Genomic DNA, 19,263 nt, shown 5'->3' on the forward strand with positions numbered 1-19,263 from the left:
GTAGACCAGGCTGGCCTCGAACTCACAGAGCTCTGCTTGCTTTTGCCTCCCAAGTGCTAGGATTAAAGGCGTGCACCACCACCACCACCCGGCTTACCCCCCTTCTCAAAGCTAAACGAGCATGGGAGAGCATCCTACCTGGGAGGCATTCCTGGACAGACACCCGCTGCAGTGTCAGGGCAGACCAAACTACAATCTGCCTCCTCGGCCAACAGGAAGCCATGGCCTGGGTTAGAGACAGCCTGGTTTGTGCTGGCCATGTCCACCAGACAGAGACGGTCATTTCCAACCAACAGGGCCAGTGTTCCAACAATGGGTTTAGATGTTTTGAAATTCCAGCTGTCCTGAGAATCCGACCTCTCTTTGTGGTCAGAGACTGGCCTAGAAGCCTTTGTTCCCTGGACAGACAGAGCCTCCAGAGGGCTCAGCCTTTTCAGTCTGTCTGGCCAGGTTTGAAAGTCTGTGTGGCCAGCAGTCGGAATTCACTGGAATGTGGCCATTCTGTTGCTGCCATAGGCTTCTGGAAACCTAGGCTTCTCGCCACCCAGCTGAGAAGCTTCGGGCAGTCAGCAGGCTGGACAACTGGGGCAGAGGGCAGCTGCTGGGGCTCAGCTCCCCTAAGAGGAGCTGTCAGTCTGTCCTACCGAGTATCGGGGTCCCCTTTGGAAGTTAGGGAGTCTGCCACCTCACCTACACCAGAGAGGCAGAGCCCACTGGACCAGGCCTAGAGGGGTTTGGAAGTCAGTCCCTGTCTAAGGACAGTTAACTGTGAATTGACTCGTGTTCAAGTCAGTGAGAACATCCCTGTCACCTACAGCTCTGGGCCCAGCTGGGCATGGCCTCTGCATCCAGAGGAGAAAGAAGCCAGGAGCTGACTCGGGTGGGAGTGGGCCTCCAAGTCCAGAAGGAGCATATCCCCTAAAGCAGGAAGGACCCTCCCACAGGTCAACAGTGCCTGGTGGGAGGAGCCTGTAGGTCAGGTCCTGAGATCTGAGTGGCCACCTCTGGGCATGTGACCACGCCCCCAGGTAGGAAAGAACAGGATTTTAGTCAGAAGTGACAAGTTCAGGTTTGCAGTCTGTCTGTGCTGTGTTTGTTGGCTTGTGTCTATAAATCCTCCATGTCACCCAGACACTGAATGTGAAAGTCAATCTTGTGAATTAGCTCGCTCCCCAGAGCCACGCTGAGAGGCAATACTGTAAATCCCCTCTACAGGTGAGAAAGCTAAGACCCAGAGAGGTGGAGCCACCAGCCTAAGATGACACAGCCAACAGGAATTTCAGTCCAGATACCCTGGCTGGTTCTGGAAGAGGAAGGCAAGGATAAAGCTGGGGTTCGTAGCCCCGCAGTGGGGGCTTGAGCCTGGGCCAGGGCAGGCACTGAACACTGAGACATTCTGGAAGCATGGCGTGGGCAGCTGGTGTGTGGCCAGCCAGCCCCGGGCTGCACTTGTCCCCAGGCTAGGGTGGGTGACAATGGTGAAGCCAGCTATGGGACAATAACGTGTGGGAAGCCCTGGGACCTCCTGGCTCTGAGAGGCCTGTTTTCTGCACTGTCCCCATACTATGGAGGGTCCGGGGACGGCTCCACTCCGAGACCCATAGTTGTTAAGTGGTTGTAAACTCACAGAGGATGTTTGGGGCTTGAGGTGTTCTCGAGTCCAAGGCAGGATGCAGATCCAGGAAAGAGCCTGACAGGGGTCAGAGCACTAAGAGGTGAGGGGCAGGGGGGGCTGGCTGGTTCCAGGACAGACGCCTGAAGGCACATAGAGGAAGAATAAGACTGTAGTATCCACTACATGATCCCAGCCTCCTAGCTGGCCTGGGCAAGTCTTTGTGCCCTCTGAGCCTCAGTTTTCCTTTCCATAAAAAGGGGGCAACAGTGACAACAATTACACAACCTTTAAGCAAAGTGAAAGAAATGCCCGGGCTCTCTGTCTGGGGCCTGACCCAAAGAGGGGCCTGGCAAATGCTAGTGTCTGCCATGTGCCAGTCAGGGAGCCAGAGGAGAGGACATGCAGGGTCCCTGGCGTCAGCGGGGATGAAAGGGAACAAGTGAGGGCGTGCTGTAGGAATGCGTGGAAAAGCGGACATGAGGGCTGTGGTCAGGCACCCTGCAGTGCTCTCTCCAGGTCAGCAGCAGCCACCGTAGTCCCAGGACTGGGGCAAGAGCTGTGTGGACAGACAGGAAGGAGGTGGAGGGTGCGCTCTCATCCCTCGTGGAGTCCACCAGCGTCAGCCTCAGGCCAAGTCCTCCAGCACAGGATGGAGGTGGAGAGTGCGCTCTCATCCCCTCGTGGAGTCCACCAGCGTCAGCCTCAGGCCAAGTCCTCCAGCACAGACAATCTCACTGCTCTGATCTAGACCTCTCAGGATCGGAGAGGGGGAAACTGAGGCTTGAGGGACTGGTGACCATCCTTGGCACTTGCTCCCCCTGGTCCAACTAACAGTGCATGGTGCCTGTCAGAGGCTGAAGGGGTTGGGGAGGGACTAGGGCCTGGCTGAGGCTGTAGAGATGGGCTAGCTAGAGACCTAGTGGTTACCCACAAACAGGCCGAGGCCTCAGCCATGCATCTGACCTTCAGAATTGATACTGAGGGGAGGGATATGCGCCTCCCACGCAGGCTCTGCCATCTACTCCTCCTGCAGGAACCAATGCAGAGCACGCTGCCTGCTGCCAGGGGATTGGCCTCTGCCCCACCCAGGCCCTTGCCAGGGGTCATCAGAGAACACTGGTCCCTTGACATGTGCTTCCAGAAGGTGGGGCAATTCTCCTGTTTACCTGGAGCAGAAGTCTGCCTGGAGGTTATGGGGCCAAGCCCAAGCAGGAGCGCCAGAGGGCTGGGAAGCAGCCAGCAGCCATCCTTGCCAGGTTATATAACAGCACCCTGATGCAACTTAATTTTAAACAGGCTCTGCGGCAGACCTGAGGGGGGCCACCTCGCACGCGAGCTGGGCGCCTGGCATGCAGCCGGCTCTACTCAGCTGCCCTGGCATGCAGATGGGCCTCAGACACCGGGAGGTGAGGAAAGAAACGTTGGTCACCTAACCCTGGGCATCCCGAGGGACCACAGAGGGTCATAGTGAGCCTTACCCGGTGAGAGAGAGGCATGAAGCCCCGTGGTGAGAGAGGAGAAAACCCACTCCTGGGGCTGCAAAGATGGCTTGCAGAGGACCTGGGCTCAACTCCCAGCACTCACGTGGTTAGTCACAACTATCTGCAACTCCACTTCCAGGTGGATCTGATGCCTTCTTCCGTCTTCCATTGGTATCAGTCACTCATACGGTGCCCAGACATTCATGCAGGCAAAATACTCAAAATATACATAATTTTTTTGTTTTGTTTTTCGAAACAGGGTTTTTCTGTGTAGATTTGCGCCTTTCCTGGAACTTGCTTTGTAGACCAGGCTGGCCTCGAACTCACAGAGATCCTCCTGCCTCTGCCTCCGAGTGCTGGGATTAAAGGCGTGTACCACCACCGCCCGGCCATAAATCTTTTTTTAAAAAACTCCCCACGTTGTCATCTCTTTGGGGTCATCACTGTCCCTCTGCCAAAGGCTATGCATGGCCTTCTGAGTGAGGTGTCTCTTCTGCCACCAATGCAGTGGCAGAGGCAGGTAATGGCTCTCTCAACCCATTTTTAAAAGTGTGTATGTGTGTGTGTGTGTGTGTGTGTGTGTGTGTGTGTGTGTGTGTGTGTGTGTGCGCGCGTGTGCACACGCACAGTCCCTGAGGAGGCCAAAAGAGAGTATTGGATACCCTGGAGCTGGAGTTACAAGCAGTTGTGAAACGTGGGACATGGGTGCCGGGAAAGAACTCCAGTCCTCTGCAAGAGCAATAATCACTCTTAACTCCTCGCCCCTTTGAACCCATTCTGCAGATGTACAATCTGAGACTCCGAGACCCACCAGCTACACAGGGCAGGACTCAGAGCCAAGTCCCACCCAGAGAGATGTGCTTTCAGTGGCCCAGCACTTAGGGTCAGGGTTCATCCAGAATGACCGAAAGGAAGAGGTATGCTAAGTGCTGCCAAGGACCCCTGTGGTCTTATTCACCAAAGGCAGTCCAAAGCCAAGGGGACAGCTGAGCTGCCACTTCCATGGGGCAGTGGCCAGCTCTGGCCACCTGCACCTCTTCCTCTTTTGAGCCTTGCTCAGCGAGACCTTGCAGTGCTCCGCTGTCCAGGCCCTCAGAAGGCCCTTCTGCCTGTAAGGAAGCAGCCGTGCCTGGCAGAGGACTCACTCTGTCTCCTGGTCAGAGGCCATTGCCCGGCACTGGAGTCTCCAAACTCCCTGGACTTTTGTCTGTCCTGTCTCTGGCTCCTGGGCCAGCAGTTTCTCATTGGAACTCAGAAAGATCCAGAAATCTGGACAAGGGGCAAGCCTCTGGGGTCCAAGGCTTCCAGCCCCAGGAGGCCCAAGTGGAGAGTACTAGTTGCTTGGTCTCCACTCCACGTGGAAACAGAGGTACCTAGAGCCCTGGATTTGAGGTAAGCCTGGGGCTGAAAGAATGGGCTTCCATTTCAGGGCCACCTGACTTGCTCTGGTCCCTGCTCTGTACCCTGTGATGACCAAGAGGGCTCTGTGGGTGGGTAAGGTTGGATATGAGAGCCACCCCCAGCTCAGAATAGTGTGGCCCAACTGTGAGAATATGGTCCTGGGCTCTGCCAGGGCTCTCCCTCTCCTTAGCACTATGTGGCTCTTGGGCAAGTTACCTACCAGAGACATCAGCGACTCCATCTCTGTCCTGGAAGTGAGGAGGGATTAAAGGAGAAACAGGTGAATGGCGCATGGTACTAGGCCCTGGGAGTGTCTGTCATGACCTTTGCCCTGGAAAAGGCCCAGGGGTCAGCAGCTTCTGACCGTAGCTGTTTCACGGTCCGATTGGCTAAGGCTGTGGACTGGGGGCTGTTTCTTTAGGTGTGGGGAGCCAGTCCTGATCCACTCGGGGGCCTCCTGCTGTCCTGCGTGGAGAAGTGAGGCAGGGAAGTGGAATGGGTGTGAACACAGAAAAGGTCACCCAGAGGTAGGAGCGCAGAAAATCAGGAGAGCCACTGGCCTTGAGGGCAGTGAGGTTGCACGCATAGGGAGTTAGACCCCAAGGAGCCTGCAGCATGGAAGGCTGCCCCCAGCTCGTGCACCAGCAGTCCAGGAGACCGTGACCTCTCAGGTGGGTACCCACCAGCTGGATCAGGGCCCTGTGTTTAGTCTGTAGAGGGGCAGGGAGAAAGCTTCTCCCTGTTTGGTGGGCCTGCCCTGCTCTAGGGCTGGCTACTCTGAAATCAGAGGCAGGTGTGGCTCCTCCCAGTCCAGCTCTGTTCTGCAGCTCTGGCCTCTCCTGGAGTGGGCACTGGACAGTCTCATTCCTGAACGCTTAGACCCACATTGTACTGAACACAAGCCAAGACACCCCCAGCATCCCATAGCTTCTTGTCCAGTCCATGTAGATGCCTGCAATAAAGGCTCAGGGGCCTGTGCTTGTCCACTGCAGCCCTGTGAGGCTAGAAGTCGGGAAGGAGGCAGGCATGTGCTTCAGATTATTCCAGCTGCCTGTTGACACCTTAGCCCTCAGCTGGGGGGTGTGCAGTCTGCCTGGATGGCCATTTCTACCATTCCCCGGCCCCCTACAGCCAGGGGTTACCTTTCTACCACCCTTAGGAAAGCAGCTAGTCCCCTCTGCCCGTGCCCCTCTGCTGCAGACATCTGATCTGGTTGAGCTGGCTCTGCCACACCCAGGCCAGAGCTCCCACAGACCTGGCAGGCTGCAGAGGTACAGCAGGGTCAGCCAGAGAATGGCTGGGGGCCAGCGCAGGGTGCCCTTACCACACTGGAGTCTGAATTTCTTTCTTTCCTCCCCTTCCTCCCTTTGTAGTGCTCAGGATTAAACCCAAAGCCTCGAGCAGGCTAGCACACTAACCACTGAGCTCTAGCCTCAGCCTTTTTTGTTTATTTTTTATTTTTGCATGTGTGTGGGGGTGTCTCACATAGCCTTGAACTTGCTGTGTAGCTGACGATGACCTGATCATCCTCATCCTCCCAAGGCTGCGACTGAAGGTCTGAGCCACCGCACCCAGCTTAGACAGTCATGGAAATCAAGCTTCTGGTTTTCTACCCACTAGGCAATCATTCTCTGCCAGCTGAACTGTACATCTAACCTCCTTTTGGTATTTTTTATTTTGAAGCTGGGCCTCCCTTAATTGCCCAGGCTGGAGAACTTGGGGTTCTCCTCCTCTGTTTCCTGAACAGCTGGAGTTACAGGCCTGTGCCTCCAGGCTCTCCTCAAGTCCGGGTTTTGACCAGCCACCTTCCTTGTCTGTCACCTACGCCCCAGTTGGCTTTCAAAATGGACAGTCCTGCGTTCGAATCCAAGTTCTACTTATTTTAATTTTTTTAATCGTATTTTATGTGTATGGCTCCTTTGTCTGCAAGAATATCTGTGGATGACATGAGTGCCTGTTGCCCACAGAGGCCAGAAAAGGGAGGGTCTCAGCTCCCCTGGGACTGGAATTACAGACGGTTGTGAGCCACCACATGGGGGCTGAGAATGTAACCCAGGACCTCTGCAGCAGCAAGATGTCTCCCAGACATCTCTCCAGCCCCCCAAGCTTGTGCTTACAGCTCCGCTTCTCTTTTGTGGGTGGCATGGAGACAGTGCCCTCCTCTCTTAGGAGAGCCTCTGTGGGGCCGCCTTAAACTCGTAGTTGGGTTTTTGTTTTTCTTTACTTTGTTTTGTTTGCTTTTTGAGAAGTCTTAACATTTGCATATTTTTACAAATTTCCTGTGTATGGGTGTTTTGCCCGAAGGTATTGTACCCCTAGTCTTAATTTTTATGTACAAAGAGTGGCATGATTTCTTTCTTTTTTTCTTTTTTTTTTTGGGGGGGGGGGTTCGAGACAGTGTTTCTCTGTGTAACAGAGTCCTGGCTGTCCTGGATCTCGCTTTATAGACCAGGCTGGCCTCGAACTCACAGAGATCCTCCTGCCTCTGCCTCCCCAGTGCTGGGATTAAAGGTGTGTGCCACCACCGCCCGGCTGCATGATTTCTTTTACTGGGTAGTTGATCTTGAATGACCCAGTCAAGGAAGGTGGCCTAGTCGGCTGGAGAGATGGCTGAGGGGTTAAGAGCACTGCTTTCCCAGGGGACCCAGGTTCCATTCCCAGAACCTACATGGCAGCTCACACCACCGTAACTCCAGTTCCGGAGATTTGTGACCTCTTTTGACCTCTGAGATCATCAGGCATAAGAGGTGCAGAGACAATCGTGCAGGTTAAACCCCCGGACACAGAAAACAGAACAAGACAGATGACTTAATACACTGATGAAGCCTATGTCCTTGTCTTCTGATGGAGAAATACTTCAGGGAATTTTCAGCCTATATTTTTGGATAAGGCCTTGGCAGTTTCAGAAGACACGGTGAGGGAGAGATCCCAGGGCTGGATTTTTGGGGGTGACTCCAGCAGATCTACGAGGGATCCATCTTGCCTTCAGACCTCAAATGAGGGAAAGGACTGGTTGGGCTCCTGCTGTTGTTTTAAAATTATTTTTATGCCTGGTAGTGGTAGCGCACGTCTTTAATCCCAGCACTGGGGAGGCAGAGGCAGGAGGATCTCTGTAAGTTTGAGTCTCAAAAAAAAAAAAGGAAGAAAGAAAGAAAAGAAAAAGAAAAAATATTTATTTCTATTAATTTTAATCGTGTGCATGTCTGCATGCTTGTGCGTGCGTTTCAGCGCAGGTGCCTCTGAAGACCAGAGGTGTGAGATCCCCTAGAGCTGGAACTACAGACAGTTGTGAACTGCCTGACATGGATGCTGGGATTCAAACTCAGGTCCTCTGAAAGAGCAGCAAGAGCTCTTAACTGCTGAGCCATCTGTCCAGCTTCAGATTTTTGTTGTTGGTAGTCTTTTGAGACAGGGTCTTGCCATACAGCCCCAGCTGGCATGGGGCTCCGGGTTCTCCTGCCCCAGCCTCCCGACTTCTGTGATTTCAGACTTGAGTCTCCATGCCCAGCTTTGTTGTTGCTGAGACAAGGCCTGGCCTCGAACTCTGTCTTCCAACCTGTGCTGTTGGTTCTTCATTCCTCCAGTGGTTCTTGTCACACACACACACACACACACACACACACACACACACACACACACACACCCCTCCCCTGCCTCCCCTGAGTGAGATAGAAGCCAGGCCACACACATGTGGCCAGGCCCTGCCCCTCCTCCCATGGCTCTGTCCCCCAGCCTCACTTTCCCTTGTCCCTTCTCAGGTCTGTCCTGTGGCCTGTGCAACAGGAACAGTGAGGCTCCCTGATGATGCCGGGGGTCCTGGGTCCAGGCTCAACCACCCAGGGCTCATCCACTGCTGTGGGTCACAGGCTGAGGAAGGAGATGATGATTGGGCAGCCTGGTGAAGCGTGGAGAGAAACTCAGAAGGAGCCCAGCCAGCATAGCTGGCCTAGATGAGGGCACTGCCCTCCGACTCCCTGCAAACCCTTAGCCCAACAGAGGTGGGAGATCCATCTCAGCTTCCAGGGAGAGCCTGGAGCATGTTCTCAGGTACCACGGGCATTCCCACAGGTGCCTTCATCCCTCATTGAGAATCTGTGAACTAGCTGGGGCTGTTCCGGGTCATAGGTCATGGTGGAGACCTGGAATTGCTCCTGGGGCAGCACATTTTTCTCCTCTGAAAACTTATCTTAGCAAAGAGACAGGAAACAATTGCACTTCTTTCCAGGCCTCTGCATCCCCAGACGGACAGCCCATCTCCTTGGCAGGGGCTCTGAGGGGGCTGGGAAGGCAAAATGTGTAAAATGTCTGTAGGAGGGGAAGAAAGGCGCTTTGTGTAGGGCAGGGGCCCTGGCCATTGGTCAGATGTAAGGTCCCCAGCCACTCCCAGCATGCTCCTTTCCCTCCCTGGGGAGGGCCATGATTGCCGGCCCCACTGGTCTCTGCAGCCCCTCTGAGGTCCCTGGAGCCACCCAGCCTCTGAAGGTGTGGGCCAGGCAGGGGTCACCCCAGGTCTCAACATGTTTCTCTACTGGAGGAAGCGGGGTACCTATGAGTTGGAGACCCTGCCGGGTGACCTGGCCCAGCTGGAGCTGGGGGCTGTGGAGCGTTTCTCCTGGAGCTCGGCTCTGGACATCATCGAGGACTTGGGGGGTAGGTGCAGCCATTTCCCCAGAGGACTTGGAGGCGGTGTGGGCACCTGGTCCTGCTGGCCAAAGCCTGCAGCCTGCTTCCTATGCATGTTGCTAAAGACCACTTGCTAGTGGCAGTGTGGGTCCCTAGCCCCTCTGCAGAGGTACTGCAGGGGGATGGGACGGGTTCAAACATGGTAGTCAAAGGGTAATGAGCCCGTCACGGTGCTCCCATCCCTTCAGGTGGCCAGCTGGGCATGCTTGCCCCTCACTAATCTTAGAGCCTCAGCTGAAGGCCAGTGGCAGCAGCACCCACCTGTCCTATGCAGTCCGAGTTTCTGGCTCTCCCTCTCCAAGATGAGTCATGGGGCTGAGCTTGGGGTGTGGTTATTCCCCATATTGTCCTCCACTTTATAGATGTGCAGACAGAACCATGGTGAGGTTGTGGCCCTCAAGAGGCATGGCAAAGTATTGGAGTGCGATGCTCTGAGGCCTTGGCATAGTTGGGGACAGTGGTATCTCTGGTGTTATCATGAGAGGCTGAGGGCAATCCCTGGAGTGACTCAGTGGAATGAACACCTCCCACAGTGACAAGCGGATAGGGCCCAATTTGGGAAGGCTGTGATTGCTGTAATTGCTGGTCTTAGTTCGGCAACGTTGATCTGCTCTGCACTGGTTCTGTGGGTCTGATCCATGATGTGCTCTGGTGAGTTACTGGAAAACAGTCCTGGTCCACAGTGGCCAAGCCAAAAGCTGAGGACCAGCTCACAGAATGGCTGGGTCCCAGCTTCGGTTTGCTTATTTCCAACCTCACCCTCTGGCCACTCCAGGCCTCAAACAGAGAGATGGGGAGTCTCACCAGGGACAGAAATTCCCCAGCTCGGCTGGAGTCCTTTTCTGAGCCTGTCCTGTGGCCAGAGGCCTGGAGAGTGCTGTTTAGGCCTCGGGTCGGCTATGAGGAGTTGGGGGAGCCCTTGGAGCACACGGGGAGATGAGAAGAAGGAAGAACGTGTGCTTTGGAGCTTGAAAAGTGTGCTGGACAGTCCCCCAGCTGCGGTGCTCTGGAGACGTGGGTAGCTGCTGGGGGGAGACGGACTTCTTGCCCACTTTGGCCCCAAAGTTCTGGGCTCCATTGGAAGTGTGTACAAGTGTGTGGAGGAGGAGGAGGAGGAGGAGGAGGAGGAGGAGGCCTTGAACACGGATCCGTGAGGAGCGTGGAAAAGTGGCAGAGGAGAAAGGGAGCTGGTGGAGAGAGGGGAGAGATGTGTGGCCCCTTCCCTCCCTCAGCCAGAGAAATCTGCGGGCAGAGGGTGGGGTGGACCCAGCTGCAGGAGGCCCAGCTGCCTCACTCCACTTCCTGTCAGGTTCCTGCTGCTCCAGGAGGTTCTCCATGGTCCCCAGGCTCAGCTACAAGCCAGGGAGACTCAGCAGGAGTTGACTGAGTTCCGCAGCACAGAGGTGACCACTGCAATGTGCAGAGCCCTGTTCCCTCCAGGGTCCTCCTGTCTAAGGTGTCATATTGCCTCTGGGGTTCCATAATGACCAGCTGCCTCCTGCTTTGGGGTCCCTTGGTTACACAGACCCCTAGCTTAACATTCACTGGGTGGGCTTTAAGCCCTAGTCCTGAATCGTCATGCCTACTCTCTGGGGCAGGGCTATTCTTTTGTGGCCTTTATTCTGGTGAGGCTCTGTGAGGTCATGCGTGGCAGCACTCAGACATACCCTGAGCCAAGGCCTCCCACCCACTTGCTCCCAGGTCCAGCTCTCTGCAGGGTGGGCAGAAGTCCTGGTGAGGCACTAATAGCACGTGAGCGGATCCCAGGAGGAGCTGAGGCAGCTGGGTGGGGGAGCCAGGGCACACAGCTGTCTGTGTGGGCTCAGTCCTCTGCTGCCAGCCGGGCCCTGGCCTGGACCCATGTGGGTGGGTGTTGGGCCCCAGAACCAGCCCAGCCTGGTGGAGGGTGGGGCCCCTGCATGGAGCATGACTGTCCAGAATCAGAACTTTCTGCAGTCTGTCTTTCTGTTCCTCTCTCGGTTCCTCCATGGAGCCTTAGGAGGAAGCCTGCAGCCAGCAGATGGACGGATGCGCAGGGACCCACGGCAGCCTCCGGCAGAGGAAGTGGCCCACTGGCCACAAGCTCCTGTGCTGGAATGCCGTGGACAGTTTCTCTGACCACAGGAAGGAATTCTAGATGTGTCTTCCCACCTTTGACTAAGTCTGGGGAGTGTGTTGGGGGGCAGGGTGATGTTTAGACTTTGTAGCACCGTAGATGATGCCAGCGATGAATCTGGGCTGTAGGCAGGAGCTGCATTAGGACCCATGGCCTGTGCTTATTCCTCCACGGAATCCCCATTTAACTACCACACATCCCAGATTCCCATAGCACAGTGGTTCTCAACCTATGGGTTGTGACCCCTCTGAGGGGGTCAAATGACCCTTTCACAGGGGTCATATATCAGATATCCTGCATATTAGATATTTACATTATGATAACAGTAGCAAAGTTATAGTTATGAAATAGCAACAAAATGATTTTATGGTTGGGGGGTCACCACAACACGAGGAACTGTATTAAAGGGTCCCAGCATTAGGACGGTCAAGAACCACTGTCATAGCACTTTGGGAAGGGGGCTCAAACCTTTTCTTTCTTTTTTCTGGCAGGGTTTCATGTCGGGCGATTGGCTTCTGACTTAGGGTTTCTGTTGCTGTGATAAACACCATGGTCAAAAGCAACTTGGGGAGGAAAGGGTTTATTTGACTTTCAGTGCATCATCAGGGGAAGCCGAGGCAGGAACCTGGCTGGAGACAGGAACTGAGGCGGAGGCCATGGGGCAATGCTTCTGGCTTGCTCTCCCTAGCTCGCTAACTTTCTCACATACCCTAGGACCACCTGTCCAGGGGCGGCACCGCCCACAGTGGGCTGGGCCCTCCCCCATCAATCATTAATTAAGGCAACACCCTACAGACTTGCCTACAGATCAGTCTGATGGAGGCAGTTCCTCAACTAAGATGCCCTCTTTCCAGATACATCTAAGTCTGCGTCAACGTGATAAAAACCAACCAGCATGGCCCCGAACTCCCTATGTAGCTGAGGATGACGTTGACGTCCTCCCTCTGCCTTTAGACTCCTGGGATAGGCATGCACTGCCACATCTCTCATGCGATGCTGGGGATCGAACCCAGGACTTCCTGCATGCTGGGTGAGCGCCCTGTCAACTGAGCTCATCCCAGCCCTGGTCCATTTCTTCCTTTGGCTTTATGGGGTGTTCTGACTGGGGTCTCTGAGAGGGAGTGGCAGATATCAGGACAGTAGTCGCCGCCCGGGGCACAGCCCTCTGGCTTCCAGCCTATTTTGAGACAAATTTTGCCTTCTCCAGCCACCTCAGTGTGTATGTGTGGGGGTTGGGGGTACTGCACCCATCAAAGACTGGGACAGTTGCTCAAGCATAGACAGGCTGGGCTAGCGTGGGAGGGGCATTCAAGGCCACAGCTGTTTCCTGGGAGGGGCAGCCTTTTGGTGGTCCAGCCTGGGGCAGAGGTAGTGGGCAGGGAGACTCATCTGTGTGCCTGGAATTTGAGAACAGGTGCACATGTGTCAGCCTGAGGTGCACATGTGTCAGCCTGAGGTGCGTGTGTGTGTCAGCCTGAGGTGCGTGTGTGTCAGCCTGAGGTGCGTGTGTGTCAGCCTGAGTTACACGTGTGTCGTGTGTGTCAGCCTGAGGTGCATGTGTGTCAGCCTGAGGTGCATGTGTGTCGTGTGTGTCAGCCTGAGGTGCATGTGTGTCAGCCTGAGGTGCATGTGTGTCGTGTGTGTCAGCCTGAGGTGCATGTGTGTCAGCCTGAGGTGCACGTGTGTCGTGTGTGTCAGCCTGAGGTGCATGTGTGTCAGCCTGAGGTGCGTGTGTGTCAGCCTGAGGTACACGTGTGTTGTGTGTGTCAGCCTGAGGTGCACATGTGTCGTGTGTGTCAGCCTGAGGTGCACGTGTGTCAGCCTGAGATGCACGTGTGTCAGCCTGAGGTGCATTTGTGTCAGCCTGAGGTGCATTTGTGTCAGCCTGAGGTGCACATGTGTCGTGTGTGTCAGCCTGAGGTGCACATGTGTCGTGTGTGTCAGCCTGAGGTGCACATGTGTCGTGTGTGTCAGCCTGAGGCCCACAGGAAAAGAAAGAAGGTGCTCACTTAATGCTGGACGGATTGTTTATTTTTGTTTAACAGCTAATGTGCCAGGCACTATGGTGACCCTGTAGGTTGATGGTTAGGGACACAAGCCTGGAGTTCTATAGACATGTACTGCCTGCCTTTGTAACCTTGGGGAAGTTTGTGTGTCTGGAGTGACTCAGTTTCCTCATATATAGACAGAGACAATGGTCATATTCCTCTATCAAGTGTTTAAAACCAATTCTACCCAATAGAACTTTTGTAGACCATGCTGGCCTTGAAATTGGAGACTGCCCACCTCTGCCTCCCAAGTGCTGAGGTTAAAAGGCATGCTCCACCATGCCTGACTTCATTTTATTTTCTTAATGTTTTTGAATGGTTATTACTGGTTATTTTTATTTTCAACTTAATTTTATGTATCTGGGTGATTGGCCTTCCTGTATGTCTGTGTGCTACTTGTACGCTTGGTATCTGCAGAGGTCAGAAGAGGGCGCCAGAGTCCCCGGAACTGGAGCCACAGAGCCGGTTGGGAGTCACCGTGTGGGAGCTAGGAATGGACCCAGGTCCTCTGGATAGCAGCCAGTGCTCTCAACCACTGAGCTGGCTCGCTCTCTCCATCCTCTTCTTTAACTTCATGTGTGTATGGTATATGCACATGACTGTGTGTATATTCGCATATGAAGGTAGGAGGCAGAGGTTGATGTAGGGTATCTTCTTCAGTCAATATTATTATTATTATTATTATTATTATTATTCGATACAAGAGCTCTCTATTATGTAGATCTGACTGTTCTGGAACTTCCTATATAGGCCCGGCTGGCCTTAAACTCTCAGAGTCATCCTGCCTCTGTATCCTGAGTGCTAGGATTAAAGGTCTGTGCCTGACTCATACTAATTTTTTGAGACAGGGTCTCTCACTGAACTTGGAACTCACTGGTTATGCTAGACTGTCTGGCCTGCAAACTGCAGGGATCCAGTGGCCTCCACCTTCCCAGTGCTGGGGTTACAGATGTGGGCTGGCTTTTCACGTGGGTGCTGGGGATCCGAACTCAGGTCCTCACGCTTGTGTTGTGCTGCCACTGCTTGGGCCTCTCCGCAGATCTTTAACTGGTTTGGTTTTCTGTTTTTTTTGAGAAAGGGTTTCTCTGTCATTTTGAGACTACATTCTCTGTATTTTTGGCTGTCCTGGAACTCATTTTGTAGACCAGGCTGGCTTTGAACCTACAGAGATCCGCCTGCTTCTGCCTCCCAAGTGCTGGATTAAAGGCGTGTGCCACCATTACCTGACTTTTTTTTTTTTTTTTTTTTTAAATTTATTATGCATACAGTGCTCTCCCTGCATTCCTGCAGGCCAGAAGAGGGCACCAGATCTCATTACAGATGGCTATGAGCCACCATGTGGTTGCTGGGAATTGAACTCAGGACCTCTGGAAGAACAGCTAGTGCTCTTAACCTCTGAGCCATCTCTCCATCCCCCCCCCCCCCCGCCCCTTTTTTTTTTTTAAGACAGGGTTTCTCTGTGTAGACTTTGGCTGTCCTGGAACTCGCTCTGTAGACCAGGCTGGCCTGGAGCTCACAGAGGTCTGCCTGTCTCTGCCTCCTGAGTGCCATGATTAAAGGCGTGTGCTACTACTGCCCAGCTAACTTTTTTTTTTCTAGAAAGATATTGTTTTAGCTAGGCATAGTGGAGTTTCAGAATAGCTGGAGCTAGGACCCCGTCTCAAAAAACCAAAGCCAAACCTAAGCAAACAAACATCATTGAAATATTTTACCTTCTTCCTCCAACCCCACACTAAGTCTTCAAGATCTGGGTTATGGGACTGGAGAGGTGTATCATGGTAAAGAGCACTTGGTTCCCAGTACCCAAGCTGGCAGGCTCACACCCTCTTCTGGCCTCCTCAGGTACCTGCACATGTGTGCATAAACATACACAAACATATCCATCCATACAAAATAAACTATTTCTGAAGAGATCTGGTTTGGGTTTCATATACACAGCACACCTGGGTGTTGAACTGCCTCCCTTTGAGGGCTCCCTCACTGTGGCTGCCATCTGGGGCTAGCATGTGCCACATAGGTTTGACTGGTGAAACAAAGTCTTCAAGGGAGCAGACAGACTTCCCTACAGGTGCTGGACACGTGAAGGCTGTTCTGGAAGCTATCTGGAGAGGCTAGGGAGGAAATAATAGGTTGCTTCAAAGGCGCAGCCCAGGACGGGGGGTCAAGCAGGGAGGTCCACCTGGTCAGATGTGTTGCAACAGGGCAGAAAACAGCATTCCTGAGCCAAGAAGAAACGGCAGGACGCTGGTGGCCAGTGCTGCAGAGGGAAGACTGCAAAGGACCTGAATAGCCCAGGGAGGGCTGGAGTGAGCCATAGGGTGGAGCAAGGCCGCTGGATGGTGGCAGTTTGAGCCGATCTGAGACAGACACAACTTGAGAACTGGAACCTTCTGGAATATGGATCTAGAGCTGCCCGGCTTCTCTGGTTTGTCAAGAGGAGCCAACAATTTGGATTTTTATGTAAAATCTACTGACTTTTCAGAGTTGGCAACCAACTGAGATTCTTTTGAAACACCATCCTCAGCCAAACAAAACACGTCTGCCTTCTGCCTGGTTCTGGTAGAGAACGTGCTGGGGGGTGGGGTGGGGGAGCCGAAGCTGGGCGTCCTGTGACTAACGCAGGGGGTGAGGTGCAAGTGGGCTTATTTCCTGGCTGAGGCACCCTGGCTTTCCTGAGGCTAGGAGGAGGCTAGCAGGAGCCAGAGGAGCAGAAGGCAAACTGGGTATTTCAGACAATCTCTAGCCTGGGGGGGGCGGGTAGAGGAAGGGCAAACTCAGACCTCCAGGCCTGCCCGGGGCCAGGCTAAGGTACAGGAGCAGACGAGGGAGGGAAGGGACCCTGGGTAAAGCCAAGGGCCGGTGGTAGACCAGGCCCAAGGCGCCGCCTCCTGTCTTCCCTGCCCCAGGCTCTTTCCACTGACTAGTTTCTTTTGAAAGTCCGCTTCTTGCTTCCCAACAATCTTGAGGCTTCCTGTCTCTCAGACTGACTCTCCATGCCCTCAGGACCCAGTTCAGACACTCAGGAGAGCAACTCTGGCTGAGCTAGGCAGCATCTCTGTCCGATCAGCATGTCCGGGAGATAGCGGCCCAGAAGGACGCGCCCCCTCGTGGTGCAGCCCCCCAGGCCCACCCTCTCTGCCTGGGTCACAGGGATAAGAGAGCTCCTGGGAGGGAGGTCAATGCTCACCCTGGGGCAGGGTTGGGGGGCGGGGGTGGGGGTGAGTGGGGGTGGGGTGGGGGGGGCATTGTCTGCTCTGCCTGCTCCCTCAGCCCAGGCACCATTTTGGGCCCTGAGACAACTGGAGCCCAGGGGGCAGAGGCCAGGAGATCATAGCACCCAGAAGCTTGGGGGGAAAGCACTCCAGAGACACATCTAGAAATACTTCCTCAGGCTGTGGCCACCGCAGGCCATCTGGGCTCATGGTGGCTTGTCCTGGAACAGGTGTAGCAGAACCTAAAGGACTCTAAGGCATATGGTTTCTGGTGGCAGAGGAATAACCTCAAGTATGCCGAGTAAGGAGCCAGATAAACAGGATATGGAGGTGCACATCTGTAATCCTAGCACCTAGGATGGGGAGGCAGGATAACCAGAAATTCAAGGTTATCTTCAGCCATTTCATGAGTTCAAGGCTGGGCTATATGAAATCCCAGGGAGAGAGGAAGGTGGAGAGAATGAATAATGAGTCAGAACTCTGAGGTCTTGGGGCCAAAGGGTGCTAGAACCTGACTGATATTCACAGACACTGAGATCTTCCAGGAGCAAACTCCTTGGGTGGGGTGCATGGGAAACCCCCACAAGGCTGCTGTAGTTGTGGTGGGCCAGAGTCCTGACATCCATTCACTTGAGTCAGCTACCTCCTGGAAGGTAGGGGCCAACAGGACTGGTGACCCAGGTAGCCTAGTCAGGGTCTTCTAAAGGCCGGTCCCACCTGTGCGTCAGGACAAGCAGCCTGGCCTGCCTGATGACTACAGAGGCAGAGATTCTGAGGTCAGTACCTCCGGCCAGTGTGGCTGGACCAGAGAATATGAGACTGGAGGCCTCGTGTGCAGGAATGGTCTCAATGTCTCAGTGGAGAACAGCTGCCCAACAGAGAAGACTGAGGGATGCTGCACGTTTTCCTCACAGCCCAGACGCCCTAGGACACCAGCAGTGCTCTGAGTTCAGATCTCCTGCACTACAGCTCTCTGCCCGGGAGCCCTCTCCCTACTACATTGGGGTTTTGTTGCTCTCCAGAAGTCCCCCTCCTGCCAGGCCCACTGTGAGCTCCCCAAGGCTCATCAGGGTCATCACTGGGTCCCTTATACCCAGCCCAGGGCCTGACACATATTTGCTGAATGTACAGTGCAGGAAACTCAAGACCCTTCTATTCAGCTAACAGAAACTGGGTTCTCAGAGACAGGGTCCATATGGAGCACCCTGCTCTCCAATTTTGAAGGGTTCTTCCCCTGTCCAAGCTCCTTTTATGCCTAGGTCTTGGCAGCACACAGCCTGCAGGCACCAGTGGATGAGGTCTGCAGGCAGACACTGGAACATTGAGTCCTTAGTGGAGTCTGAGGCTTTTTTAAAAATATTTTTATTTTGTGCCTGTCTGCGTGTATATGCAGCATGTGTATGCCTTGTGCTCTAAGAGGTCAAAAGAGGCCACCACATTCCCTGGAACTGGAGTTCTAGATGGTTGGGATCCCTGCCATGTGGGTGCTAGGAACTGAACCTGGGTCTTCTGCAAGAGCAGTCAGTGATCTTAACCACTGAGCCACCTCTCCAGCCCCAAATATTAATTTTATTTACTGTATGTGTGTACAGCATGGGCTCTTAGCCATATACCAACACATGCATGCAGAGAAGCCAGAGGACTTGGATTTCTCCTTCCACCTTGGGTTTGGGGTCAGGATGTCGGACTTGGGCAGCCAAAGCCTTTATCCTGAGCCATCTTATGGACCTCTTACACACAGGTTTAAAATGCTATCTGGTGTAGGAGTGGGGGCGTCCCCACACTTAAGTCCCAGAACTCCCGAGGTAGAGGCAGGTGGATCTCTGTGAGTTTGAGCTTAGCCAGGACTACACAGTGAGTCCCTGACTCAAAAACAACAAAACAAACCAACAATAAAAAGCTGTCCACCTAGTAATAATCCCACATCCATAAACGATTAGGGAAACTTCCCAACGCGTATTAGCCAGGGCAGTGGTGCTCCTGAGGAAACCCAGCGCATGGGGCCTGCCGGGCTGGGGGTCGCCCAGTGCTGGGATGCCTGGCCTGGATGCTGGTAATTTTGCAAAAGTTAAGTTTTGTGCGTTTGCTAAGCTAAAACCACAGCAGCAGCCATTCAAGGAGGTCACCCGCCTCTGGTCCGCCCACCTCCACCGCGTCCTTAAACCCTGGAACCGCCGCGGGTGGCAGCCATTCCGAACGAGTGGGGGCGCGGCATGGAGCAGAGGGGGTGCGTGCGTGTCGCCGACCCGCGTGTCTGGGTGCAGGAGGCGCCTTCTCCTTGGAGGCACTTCCGGCCTGAGCAGCAGCCGCCGCGGTGCAGGAGGCCGAGAGCAATCGGGGCACACTACCCGCGCGTGGCCATTCCTGGAGGGGCCGGAGGGGCGGGGAGCTGGGCAGGGTGGGACCCCACCTGGGACACACCCCGTCTCACGGGGAGGCGCCGTCGGGGGCCGCCGGCTCCCCGCCCCCCGCGGGCCGCCTCGCGCTCCTCCCACCGCCCACCTGCCCCGCCCCGCCTCGCGCGCCTGGCGGCCGCGGCGCTCGGTCCTCCACTCCCGCGCTCGGTTCTCGGCTCCCGCGCTCCGCTCCTGGCGGCTCGGCGCCATGGGTGAGTGCGACCCGGCGGACGTCTGCTCCCGCCCTGCAGGCCGCTGGCCGTCCGGGTGGCTCGGAGGGCGCCGCGCGGGGTGGGGGCCCGGCCTGCCCC

The 19,263-nt window shown here is 54.7% G+C and overlaps 1 protein-coding gene across 4 annotated transcripts in view; it reads left to right on the plus strand.

Moving 5' to 3' along the window:
• Nucleotides 1–4,189: 4,189 nt before the first annotated feature.
• The window catches only part of Plekhg5 (pleckstrin homology and RhoGEF domain containing G5), a 40,894-nt gene continuing 25,820 nt past the window's right edge, over nucleotides 4,190–19,263 (plus strand). For 2 of the 4 annotated variants that reach the window (XM_076565738.1, XM_076565739.1), the window contains exon 1: nucleotides 4,190–4,488. Coding sequence is in view for 2 of the 4 variants with exons in the window: in XM_076565736.1 (XP_076421851.1) it covers nucleotides 19,161–19,164 (4 nt within the window). In the remaining 2 variants the exon portion in view is untranslated. Of the gene's footprint in view, nucleotides 4,489–19,049; nucleotides 19,165–19,263 lie in introns of those variants that run through there. The other 2 variants (XM_076565736.1, XM_076565737.1) reach the window with 2 other exon arrangements.

Source organism: Peromyscus maniculatus, chromosome 2 (genome assembly GCF_049852395.1).
Source record: "Peromyscus maniculatus bairdii isolate BWxNUB_F1_BW_parent chromosome 2, HU_Pman_BW_mat_3.1, whole genome shotgun sequence".
Taxonomy (NCBI): Eukaryota; Metazoa; Chordata; class Mammalia; order Rodentia; family Cricetidae; genus Peromyscus; species Peromyscus maniculatus.